This window comes from Cebus imitator, unplaced genomic scaffold, assembly GCF_001604975.1.
Source record: "Cebus imitator isolate Cc_AM_T3 unplaced genomic scaffold, Cebus_imitator-1.0 Scaffold240, whole genome shotgun sequence".
Classification (NCBI taxonomy): Eukaryota; Metazoa; Chordata; class Mammalia; order Primates; family Cebidae; genus Cebus; species Cebus imitator.
The window spans coordinates 2,457,872-2,471,012 of NW_016107555.1; the positions used below are offsets into that span (position 1 = coordinate 2,457,872).

The following is a 13,141-nucleotide window of genomic DNA, read 5'->3' on the forward strand; positions in this document are numbered from 1 at the left end:
AAAAAAAAAAAAAAAAAAAGAACAGGGTCAGCATTGCCAATGTAACTAAGATAAGGTCATATGAAGATATAATTACACTGGAAGTATGATTAGTTAAGATGAAGTAAAGTGAGCCCTAATCCAACTTGACTGGCATCCTTATAAAAAGAAGAAATGTAGACAGACACAGAGATATATATATACAAAGAGAATCCTATGAAAAGATCACCATTATGCTGTCACAAAGCAGCAAACTACTGTAAGCAAGGAAGCAAGGGCAGAGGCTTGGAACAGTTCCTTCCCTGGTGCCTTCAGAGTTAACATGAGGCCAGGTGCAGTGGCTCATGCCTGAAATTCCAGCATTTTGAAAGGCCAAGGTGGGCAGACAGCGTGATCCCAGGAGTTCAAGATCAACCTGGGCAACGTGGCGAAACTCTGTCTCTACAAAAAAATACAACAATTAGCCAGGCATGGTGACGCATGCCTATAGTCCCTGTTACTCCGGAGGCCGAGGCAGGAGATTGAGGCTGCTGTGAGCAACGACTTCGCCATAGCACACCAGCCTGGGCGGCCCCGTCTCAAAAAAAAAAAAGGAAAAAGAGGTAATGCGATCCTGTCAACACCTTGCTCTTAGACCTGTGGCCTCCAGAACCATGTATAAGCCACTCCATTTGTGATACTATGCCACAGCATCTCTAACAAACTAATACACAGCCTCATTGTGTTTCCTCCCAAATAAGATTAAGGTCCAAAGATTGTGCAGATAGGTCACTAGTGACACAGATGTGAGCCACTGCACCTGACCTATAGTCACTTAAATAGTTTTTAGAAATATGTATATTTCATTTTTATTCAAATAGATCCTCAGGTTTCATTTTGCCTACTTTGAATTTTTTCCAGCTTAAATTCTATTTGCCTCAAAAGAAAATAACACTTAAGTGATCAAAGTAAACAACTGTGGTTTCCAGGACATTTTTCCTCAAAATTAGCAAATAAACGGGTCAAATATTTTATATGACCTAAGATTTCACAAACCACAAACTTAAGTTGTCTTTTATATATAAAATTTACCTATATAAGTATATATTTTATACTTTGTTCATGAAAGTAGAAGGAATACATATTCTAGGACTATAGGGTAGCTTGGACAATCAAAATTATCGGTTAATACAACAAAATATTAAAAAATGGAGAATCAGCTTAACACATACTTTTGAAAAAACTCCAATTATCCAAATAGCAAGCAATACCGATATGCCAAAACAAAAAAAAACTTTCAATAATGTGAATTTAATTTTTTAACCAGCTCTACCTAGACCAGAAATAAAGGTATCAAATTTCCTAGAACCTAACTGAAAATAGCAGAAAGAAGTTAATATGCTACCTACAGCAAACTCCAGAAATCAATATCCTATGCTAAAGAAGCCCAGAAGGAAAATCTGGCTGCACACAGCTGTGTAATAAATCAATTTGTTACCGTGACAGTCATCTCAAAACAGGGGTAATGGTTGACAGACAACAAAGAAGTTAGATCTGACTCAGGGACAATATACAATAGAGCCCCATAAGGTTTTTGTTTTGCTTTTATTTTTAACAAGTCTGTTAAATCATTCATTGGGAAATAAGTGATTCAAGATAGACTTCCAGAAGCTTTATTCTAATGTTAACATCATCAATGAGTCAGTAAGTTTTTTAATGTTTCTAGAAATTTCTGTGTGCAACAAACATTATGAAACACAGGCTAGGTGCGGTGGCTCTCACCTGGTAATCAAAGCACTTTGGGAGGCAGAGGTGGGCAGATCACTTGAGGTCAGGAGTTTGAGGCCAGCCTGGCCAACATGATGAAACCCCGTCTCTACTAAAAACAAAAAAATTAGCCGGGTGTGGTGGCACACGCCTGTAATCCCAGCTACTCCAGAAGCTGAGACAGCTGAATCGCTTGAAGAACCTGGGAGGCAGAGGTTGCAGTGAGCTGAGACTGCACCGCTGTATTCCAGCCTGAGTGATAGAGGGAGAATCCGTCTTAAAAAAGAAATAATATTATCAACGGATGGCAGGAATTCAATGATGAATGGGGAAAAATAAGAACTGCTGTTTTTTTGGAGGAGGGAGACATTAATCTAATAAATAAAAAAATATTACTGTTTGAAGTGCTAGAAGGAAAGATACAAAAAAACTGCTATAATATATTTATTAAGGAAATTTATTTGACTAACCTGGGAGAGGAAAGGCAGTGACACTGGTGTGGGAGAGCTGAAGAAAAGATAAGAATTAAGTGTCTTCCTGAGATAGAAGAGCAAGTGCAAAGCCTTGGGGCAGGAGGGAAGATGGGCAGTGTAAGTAACAAAATCCATTCTGCTGAGCATCTAAGGACAAAATTAAGGTAATCCCAGAGTTTAGGAGCAAAGGTCAAAAAGACCTGCTTGTGACAATGCATGAGATTAAACCTTAGTGATAAAATCTAAATAATATCCACTTTCTCCATAAGATCTCAAGCTTCTAAACGCTAAATAATTTAAATATAGGTTGAGACAAAAAAGTATGATTATATAAAGGCCTACTTTTATCCTCAAAGTATCCCTGTACACTCATTCTTCGTGACATTTCGAGAGGTTCCTATAATATACACTTAACCTGGGTAGTAAAACCAATTCAGAGATGTAGAAAGCAAAAAATAATATACAGTATTTGAAAAATCTTAATCTGTGCTTTATATCCCATAGAAACAAATGAGTGTTAAAGATCTATTCAGTTGGAAGCGGTGGTTCACGCCTATATACTCCCAGCACTTTGGGAGGCTGAGGCAAGTGGGTCACCTGAGGTCAGGAGTTCAAGACCAGCCTGGCCAACATGGTAAAACCCTGTCTCTACTAAAAATACAACAATTAGCGGGCGTGGTGGCACATGCCTGTAATCCCAGCTACTCAGGAGGCTGAGGCAGGAGAACTGCTTGAACCCAGGAGGCAGAGGCTGTCGTGAGCTGAGATCGTGTAACTGCATTCAAGCCTGGGGAACAGAGCAAGAATACGTCTCAAAAAAAAATAAAAATAAAAATAAAAAATCTACCATTTAAAATTAGTGACTGGCCAGATGCAGTGGCTCACACCTGTAATCCCAAGACTTTGGGAGAAGGAGGCAGGAGGATCATTTGAGGCCAGGAGTTCAAGACCAGCCTGGGTAACATGTCAAGACCCCATCTCTACAATAAAAAAAATTTTTAATAGGCCATGTGTGCGAACACCTATAGTCCTAGCTACTCAGGAGGCTGAGACAGGAAAATCAATTGAGCCCAGGAGTTGAAGAATGTGGTGAACTATGATCACGCCACTGCCCTCCAGTCTGCCACTGCAATTCAGTCTGGGTGACAGAATGAGGCTCTCTCTCTCTCTCTCTCTTTTTTTTTTTTTAAAACTAGTAATCCATTGAAGACATCCTTTACAATATCTTCACAGATCCTAAGCTTTTAAGATGCAACTAAGCACAAAGGATCTCTGCAAGCGGGTGAGGATAATGGTTTGTCATCACCAACAAAGGATGTTATTGCAGTTGTTTTTACCAAGAAAGTAAAAGACCAGGTGCAGTGGCTTATGCCTATAATCCCAGCACTTTAGGAGGCCAAAGCAGGAGGATCACTTGAGCCCGGGAGGTTGAGGGTGCAGTGAGCTGTGATCATGCTACTGGCAACCTGGATGACAAAGCAATACCCTGTCTCAAAAAAAAAAAAAATCAGGAAACAAAACAAAGGAAAAGAAAAACTCAAATCTCATCTGGGAACCTAATCACAGTACTCTTTTTCTTTTTTAAAGAGACAGAGTCTTGCTCTGTCGCCCAGGCTGTAATGTAATGCACGTAGTTCACTGCAGCCTTAAACCCCTGGCCTCAAGTGATCCTCCTACCTCAGGCTCTCAAAGTACTGGGATTACAGGTGTGAGCCACCTTGTCCACCCAGTACCCTACTTCTGATTCTTCAATTTAAGTATACCTGAAGAACAGGCAACATTTAACAAGTACCCATTTAGAGAAAAAGCTGTTTGGAGAAGGCAGCCAACTCAGTTAGCTTCAAATCCATCACCAAAAAGAAAAGAAACCACTGAGAATGTCAAAGACAGTCTCCTTACCAAAGAGTCAAACATCCACTGGACCTGGCAGGATGCAAAGGCACAGCCTCCACGCAACTAAAAGGGCACCTCACACGAAGCAGCTATGCTCTGGGTGCCATAGGAATCTTCCAAACTGTGTGTGGCCTTTACAGATCTTTCATAACATACTTAGCTTTCAGAGACAGCACACCTTTTTCACATTTCACAGAGGTTTTCAGATTCATTCAAAAACTATCAGCCTCCATAAATACATAGTTCTTGCCCAAGCACTTTAAGAACTGTTCTGTAAATAAGCCCTTAGCAATCTCCTTTAACATATTCTTTCAGACTCAAGAAAGGAGGTTTATTAGTCCGTTCTCACACTGCTATAAAGAACTGCCTGAGACTGGTTAATTTATAAAGGACAGAGGTTTAATTGACTCCCAGTTCCACAGGGCTAGGAAGGCCTCAGGAAACTCACAATTATGGTGGAAGGGGAGGCAAAGACATCCTTCTCACATGGCAGCAAGAGAGAGAAGTGCTGAGAAAAGGCAGAAAGGCCTGTTGGAAAACCATCAGATCTCCTGAGAATGAACTCACTATCACAAGAACACGATGGGGGAAACTGCCCCATGATTCAATTATCTCCACCTGGTCCTGCCTTTGTCACATGGGGATTATTACAATTCAAGGTGACATTGGGGTGAGTATATAGAGCCAAACCATATCAGTAGGACTTCCTAGAATACTATAAAAGGTACAAGATGATGTACAAAATTTCCCAAAAATGTTTTCTCAGTTTTTTACTTTAAATAGAGATGAGTTCTCTCTATGCTGCCCAGGCTGGAGTGCAGGGCCATTCACCACAATCATAGAGTACTGCAGTCTTGACCTCCTGTGCTCAAGAGATCCTCCCACTTCAGCCTCCCAAGTAGCTGAGACTACAAGCACATGCCACTGTGCCCATATCCAAGACTGTTTTTGGTTTGTTGGTTGATCTGCATTTTTAGGGAGATATTCAGCAGAAACAGGGTGCCACAGTCCCATAAACAGGAAAAAAAGCAGGTGTTTTCCACGTTAAAGAGGTTTCCTTAACTGCAGGGATTCTAGGAGTCACCAATTCTGACTCACTCATGAGGGAGACCGTACATGTAGCGTTTTCCACATGTATTTAACTACTATTTTTGGTGAAATGTCCACACTGACACCAGAGTAACATTCCACATTATAAATGCTGAGAAAGGTTAGCACTTAATATTGCACAAGGCAGCTTGCCTTTGGACAATGATCTGAACTGCATTAACACATTAAAATGTTATCCAGAGAAAAGACCATAAATCAATCTTTTACTATAATGAAGTTATCATAATGCAATCTACATCTAAAAGAGTTAACACATTGTGTTCCTTTCCTATGATTTAGAACTACATAGGCCCCAAACAAGTAATCTGTGGTAACTCTATGAGAGACTCTTCAGTCGCTAAGAAATTCTTGCTGCCCAATAGCTAAGTCTAAATCAAAGATAAATAAAGACAGTACTGTAACCTACATATACATCATTTAATCCCTACAGCAGAGTTCTAACTGCTTTAAAACCTCCACTATGATAACTTAATATCACACAATTACCTTCTCAGTTAATCTTCAACCAAGAAACTATAGTTGTGAACACAAATTTGTCTGTATTAAGTTCTAACACTGACTTTTTTTTTTGGAGACAGGGTTAGTGCTGGGATTACAGTCATGAGACACTGCGCCCAGCCCCACTGACATCTTTTGAAATTCAAAAAACTCCTATGTAGGAGAATCTGGAACTTGATGTGAAGTTCAGAACAGTGACAGCATTCCTCAGCAGAATGACTGTTCCAGATTATGGACCTAACACAGTGAAGTATTTTAATCTCTTTCTCAGAATAACATAATAAGGGGCAGCTTTAATCTGCTAATTACATCTCATACGAAATTTATGTCACTCTTCAACAATAAAAGTAACTCAAACAAAATGATTTCGCCTAGGTTTTACTGGCTTCTGTAAGAAAAGTATCTTCCTTTTCTGAGACAGGGTCTTGCTCTGTCGCCCAGGCTAGAATGCGGTGGCACAATCATGGCTCGCTACAGCCTTGACCTCTGGACTCAAGTGATCCTCCTGCCTCAGCCTCCTAAGTAACTGGGACCACAGGTGTGTGCAACCATGCCCAACTAACTTTTAAAAACTTTTTGTAGAGGTGGGGGATCTCACTATGTTGCCCAGGCTGGTCTTGAGATCCTGGGTTCAAGCAATCCTTCTGTCTCCGCCTCCGAAAGCAGTGAGATTACACTGTGCCCAGCGTAAGAAAGACACCTTAATACACACAATACATCAAATGAAAAAGAAAGGATTTGCTAATGTCCAACAGGTTTTGACTCACTTGTTTCAATGATCTCATCTGAAAGCTGGGTCTATCTTTTTTCGAGCAAAGTTATAAGGCACAATACACTAGCGTGACCATAATACATTTTCTGGAAAACCAAGCAGGTTTGATGACTTCTACTATTGTTGATTAGAGAGCTTAAGTTAGTAAGAGCAATAGACCCCTGATTTGAAGACTTTTTTTTTTTTGGAGACAGATTCTCATTCTGTTGCCCAGGCTGGAGTGTAGTGGTGCAATTTTGGCTCACTACAATCTCCACCTTCTGGGTTCCACCAAGCAATTCTCCTGTCTCAGCCTCCTGAGCAGCTGGGATTACAGGCACATGCCACCAAGCCTGGCTAATTTTTGTATTTTTAGTAGAGACAGGGTTTCACCAAGTTGGTGAGGCTGGTCTCGAACTCCGGACCTCAGATGATTCACCTGCCTTGGCCCCCGCTAAAGTGCTGAAATTGCAGGCAGGAGCCACCATGCCCAGCCTAAAGGCCATTTTTAAAAAGTACCTCTCTAGAGTCTGGTTAATCCTGTGCCAAAGCAAAATTTTCTGTTTCCAAGAATCTTAAGGTTTACTTGTCTGCACCAAATAGTCAATTCTGCAGGGTCACCACAGTCTAATTTATGATTGAAGATTAAAAAGCAAGGGTGATTTCAAAAGAAAAAATACTAAGCAGATAGTCAAGTTAGAGAACAAGCAGCATAGGAAAATAAAGAAAGAACTCATGAATGCATAAACCAGGGCACAAGACCAAATTAAGGCAGACACAAGCAAGAAGTGAATAAATCCGACTGACCAAAAGTGGGTCACATGTTTACCAAATTAAGTTTCCTATTCCTCTGGATTCCAAGCCTTCCTTAAAGAGCAGAAAGCATATTTATTTCATCATAATGCTAAGATCATTCCCTACTACAAACACTGGCAAGTCCCAAACGTAATGCTGCTCACCTCCTGGTCTGTAGACAACATCATCTTCAGTGATGTAGGATGTTATCTCGCCAGTATCTGTCCTTTCGTAACGAGACTTTTTTTTTGGTGGTTTCTTCTTGTTCTTCTTCGTGGACTCCTCTGCAGTGGCACTATTGTTGTCATTGTCCTCATCTTCACTGTGATCACTCTCGGCATAATTTTTGGCGCCTCCTTCCAAGGTACAGCTCCGCCGTGGCCTTGAATTCTCACTCTCTCTCGCTTTGTCTCTTTTCTCTCTCTCTCGGTCCCGGTCTCGGTCCCGGTCCTTCTCTTTGTCTTTGTCTTTGTCTTTGTCCGCTGTCATGATTCGCCACGTGCCTTCTTCTGTCCTCTCACGGCTAGGCCTCCGTGAAAGGTAGACAGTAAGCCTGGGCTTCAGTCTTCTGAATTTCTCACTCAATTCCAGGGAAAATCCAACCACTCCAACAACCCCAACGTTTCAAAAATGCTAGAAGAAAAAAAAAAGATTTTACATTAACGCCTTTTCATATTTCTTTCCTAAAATAGTGTTTTGTTAAATGAATCTCTTACTTATGCATGCTTTACACCTAAAAACTTCACACGAGCCACAGGAGAAAAATTAAGATAAGTGTTAAAATTTTAAAAATACAGCTGGGCGCGGTGGCTCAAGCCTGTAATCCCAGCACTTTGGGAGGCCGAGGCAGGTGGATCACGAGGTCAAGAGATCGAGACCATCCTGGTCAACATGGTGAAACCCTGTCTCTACTAAAACTACAAAAAATTAGCTGGGCATGGTGGTGCGTGCCTGTAATTCCAGCTACTCAGGAGGCTGAGGCAGGATAATTGCCTGAACCCAGGAGGCGGAGGTTGCGGTGAGCCGAGATCACGCCATTGCACTCCAGCCTGGGTAACAAGAGCGAAACTCTATCTCAAAAAAAAAAAATTTTTTTTAAATACAGTTTTCGGTCTCAGCTAGCAAATGGTTTGGGGTTTTCTACCATATCAATAATAAAAACTGTCTGAATGCGTAAGAGTAAACTATACTGCCTCTACCCTACATGTTTTCTCCTTTTTAAAGAAAAACCAAAGCAATATACCCTGGTAGACAACATATAATGAGTATTATTATACAAAAGGAGCTTCATAACTCATAATATTAATTTAAAGAGGAACAAATCCATAGTAAAAATTATTTCCAGGCCAGGCACTGTGGCTCATGCCTATAATCCCAGCACTTTGGGAGGCCAAGGTGGAAGGAATGCTTGAAGCCAGGAGTCAAGACCAGCCTTGACAACAAAGCAAGATCCCATCTCCACCATAAAACAAAATATTTCTACTTGAAAAAACAGTAATAGTTTGCAGAGCTGTCAAAAATGTCTCAGGATATCACATAGAGCACTATACTCTGAAGGCATTTTCTGGCTACTTCTACAAACTCCCAGGCTCCCTTCAAGAATAAAAAATATTTAACTCAAATGAAAATGAGAGCTTCAAAGCAAGATTTTTCCACCATCAGATACATTTTATACATCTTTTCATCCTATCATTTCAGTTATGTTCCAAGGAAAATGATTTCTCTAAAGATGTTTTATTGGCTGGGCGTGGTGGCTCACACCAGTAGTCCCAGCACTGTGGGAGTCCAAGGCGGGTGGATCACGTAAGGTCAGATGTTCAAGACCAGCCTAGCCAGCATGATGAAACCGCATCTCCACTAAACATACAAAAAAGTAGGTGGGGATGATGGTGCACACCTATAGTCCCAGCTACTTGGGAGGTTGAGGCAGGAGAATCGTTTGAACCTAGGAGACAGAGGTTGCAGTGAGTCGAGATCATGCCACTGCACTCCAGCCTGAGCAGCAGAGAAAGACTCCGCCCCAAAAAAAGAAAATGTATTATCTCTGCCTTAACAAACCATAACAGCTTCCAGAAATAACCTTCCATCTTTAGGGAATATTAGGTGTTTTTTACAGTCTTCCAAATTTCTACTATAAGTATCATCCCTAATAAAGTGCTCCTCAAAGCTAAACCCAACAAGAAAAGTCTGAGGTTTTTTCCCACAGTAGACTGCCTGTAAGCTTGAAGAAAAAAAAAAAAAGAAAAAAAAGAAACGTCTGAGGTTTTTAAGAGTTTACAATGGGAGACTAGGCGCCGTGGCTCACGCCTGTAATCCTAGCACTTTGGGAGGCTGAGGTGGGTGGATCACCTGAGGTCAGGAGTTCAAGACCAGCCTGGCCATCATGGTGAAACCCCACCTTTATTTAAAAAATTTTTTAAAAACTAAAAAAAAAAAGAGTTTGCAATGGGAAAAGTGAATCCCAAACTCCAACCCAACACAGTTCTTATAGAAATTTTATAGCAGAAAAAAAGTTTTTCTTTATAAGTCAGTTTTGGAATAGACCTAATAATAAATTTATAAATAAATAATTTATCTTTTGTGTTTTTTTGTGATCTTCCCTAATATCCTATCTCACTTATTCAACGAATCTTTACTAAATACCATGCGCCAGGTGTTCAGAACTAAAACCACAATGGGGGAGAAAACTCATGGTCCTTGTTCTCAATGCTCAAATGAAACAAAAGAGGGCAACTGGTCAGTCCTAGAAGCTTCTGTTTCTCATGAAGCTAGGGCAAGAAAGGAAACAGTGCATGTAAACAAAGCAAAAGATTGGTCCTCTTAACAACAACCACAAACAAATCAGTCTGCAGTTACATGCTTCAGATGCAGAAAAAACTCTCTTTGGTTATGCTAAAACCGTAACAATTATGGTATATTCTCTGCAGAGCTCTTAGGTCAAACCTCATACCAGAAAAGACCTCCTCACAATCATCTCAAATATTCTTAGACATTCAGCAAAATAGGAGGTATTAACAGCCTTTGGGAGATAGGTGATGAAGGAGCAATCATGTGTCTATAAGCTGAATTAGAAGGAAAGCATGTAGCATAAAACTAGATTACTTCCTTCTATGTAAGACACATGCTTTCAAATAGGATTTCCATTTTCTAAACATATTTCAAGAAAAGGAAAAATTCTTCTACGCCTATGAAAGTTTTGCCCAGATGAATCATCTGCTACATGGATATTCATAAACTCCCAAGTCCCAGCAGGCTACTAGTACTAGCAACTGAAAATACAGAGACCTACTACTTTCTCTATGAGTCTTAAGTTTAGAGCAGGAATGAGCCAATCAGGCAAGAGAGAAAACTATCAGCTAACACTGTTGTTAAAACATTCCTCTTTGACCCCGAAAACCTATCAAGGTCTACTGGGAATCCAAAAAGAATGAAAAGCTTGGGCTGAAAACTTCCCTACTACAACCGCAGTTTCAGACAGAAACACTTCTCAGTTTAAGAAAAAAATTAATTCTCCCTGGGATAAACAAGATAACTGCTCCAGAAAATTATGTAGAAAACATTTTTTCAGTACTCAAAGAAAAAAAAAATACTAAGTCCAAATTGTACATTCAACACCACTCACTACAAAATCATATACTGTTTCTATTTACAAAGAAAATAGAGTTGTTTCTGCCAAAGTGAGCAAGTAAAAAAAAATCAAGAAAAAATAAAGATGTCTATATTTATAAAATCAATGTTTTGAGTTATCTGAAAGTTGGCTCTATTTATATATTACATTATCTGCATGTTATATTACTATTAAATTATCAGAATTAATACTACATCATTTATATATTAATGTCATATATTTATATATCTAACTTTCAGGTAAGTATGAACATTAATAATCCAAGCAAAAGTCAATCCAATTACCATTTACGTTTGGCTCTAAAATACAGCTCAATGGGAATATATTTTTTCCTCTACGTTTAACATACAAATCATAATTCTTCTGCGCCTTAATGTACAGTAATCAACACATACCACGATGTGACAACTGAAGAAAGGGACCCAGAGAGGAACCAGATGGCACTGAGAAGGAGAGTTGTCACTTCAATTTGCTAGAAATGATCTACAAAGTAGATGATACAACAGCAGCGTCTTTATTAGAGCAATATGAGGTTTACAGAGCAGGTCCCTCATTTGATTCTTTCAACTCATGAAGTGAACTGGACAGAAGTTGTCATCCTCACTTTACAGTCTACAAAACTCAGAAGAGATCATCTGCACAAGGCCACGCAGCCAGTGAGCACAAAGCAGGATTCCAGCACAGCTCTCACAAAGCTCAACCCTATCTGACCTGCACAGGAACTCCTGCTGCGTGTGCTGCCAGGGTCTCCAACTCTTCTTCACAGGCACCAACTTCTCCTCTACTCACTCATGCTGATGATGAACACAGACAGATTTAAGAAACACACTCACTCTGCCCCCAAAGCTATTTTTCTCCAGTAAGAAAGCCAAAAACATTGGAAATGTCTGTGTCAATCACTGCCCAACTCAGTGAAACAGGAAACACATTATAACATACTTTTAAAAAAAAAAAGGAAGAAAATCTAATCTAGACTACATTTCAGATTTACAACAAGCTTCATCTACTCAGTGAACAAATGTCAACTGAACGCCTACTATGTGCTACTTACTGCTCTGGGTGTTGGTAAATAGCAGAAAACCCAATACAAAAGCCCCTGCCTTCATCCTGAGCTTATGTGCTCAGCAGTGGAGACAGATCATCAACAAAAGGCACCATACCTAATAAGAGGAGATCTTCCATAGAAAATTTAAAGAGGACAGACAGTGTGGCAGGACTGCAATTTTAAACAGGATGGTCAGGGAAGGCCTCTCTGAGGGGACTTTGACCCTGAGTAGGAGTATTAGAAAGGAGGCCAAGGACACATGAAGGGAGGTGATTCCTTGAGAGGGGAAAGAAGTGCCAAGGTCCAGAAGCAGGAATGAGCCAGGCACACTCAAGACGTACTCAACGAGTAGCACAAGAAGGGGGAGAGAGGTCAGAGTTAAGTTCAGAGGTGAAGGGGCAGAGGGAGGAAGACCTGGATTTTGGCAGGCCATGTGGGTCAGGGAAAGGACTCTGGCTTTTACTCAAGTGAAATGAAGTTACTCGAATGACACTTCAGCAGGGATGTGAGTTGCAAAGAAAGGCATGATCTGACTTCTGTTTACAGGAGATCACTGGCCACTGAGAAAAAACTCAAGGGATGCAGGGGGCTGGATCACCCAGGGAAAATGAGCGGCAGCTGGGAAGCAATAGGGTCATAGCAGCAGAAAAGGGGAAAAGTCTCGTGTTTTGTATGTTTTAAAGATAAGAGTCAAATAAGATGTGCTGATAAACTTGTGAGGTGAGGTGTGAAACAAAAGGGGACAAAAGAAAAAAGGAACCTGGCCTGGATGATGAAGCTGCTATTTGAGTTTCATGGGGAGACCAGAAGCTTGGGTTTGAATGTGTTAAGCTTGAGAAGCCTAGAAAATCACATAGTCTAAGTTGGCAGAGATCCAGGCTGGAGATAATAATTTCATTTTTAAAGCCATGAGACTGAGTGATATCACCCAGAAGTGAAAACAATTTTTTGACAAAAATTTTAAAACTCATAAAAAACATTTATTGCTCACGCTTGAGTGGAAAGGATATTCAAAACAGACTTACAAGTTAAATATTTCCAAAAGCAGTACCCATAGGACTCTTTTTAAGTATATTCTTCTCACTCATTTCCTGATTAGAAGATTATACATCATCATTTCATCTTAAGTAAGAAAATGTGGTCAGTTGTCTTAGCTGTCTGGATCTAATCAAAGCTCAGATAACAGCAGCTTCACCCATTTAGCTGAAGGTGATTCCTCACAG

General features: G+C 40.2%; 1 protein-coding gene across 3 annotated transcripts in view; it reads right to left on the reverse strand.

The window, feature by feature from the left end:
- Positions 1 to 13,141, reverse strand: part of RERE (arginine-glutamic acid dipeptide repeats) — a 468,771-nt gene that overhangs the window by 295,177 nt on the left and 160,453 nt on the right. For all 3 annotated transcript variants that reach the window (XM_017498335.2, XM_037727827.1, XM_017498331.2), the window contains exon 2: positions 7,410 to 7,878. In XM_017498335.2, coding sequence (XP_017353824.1) covers positions 7,410 to 7,734 — 325 coding nt within the window. In that variant the 5' untranslated portion in view covers positions 7,735 to 7,878. The remainder of the gene's footprint in view (positions 1 to 7,409; positions 7,879 to 13,141) is intronic.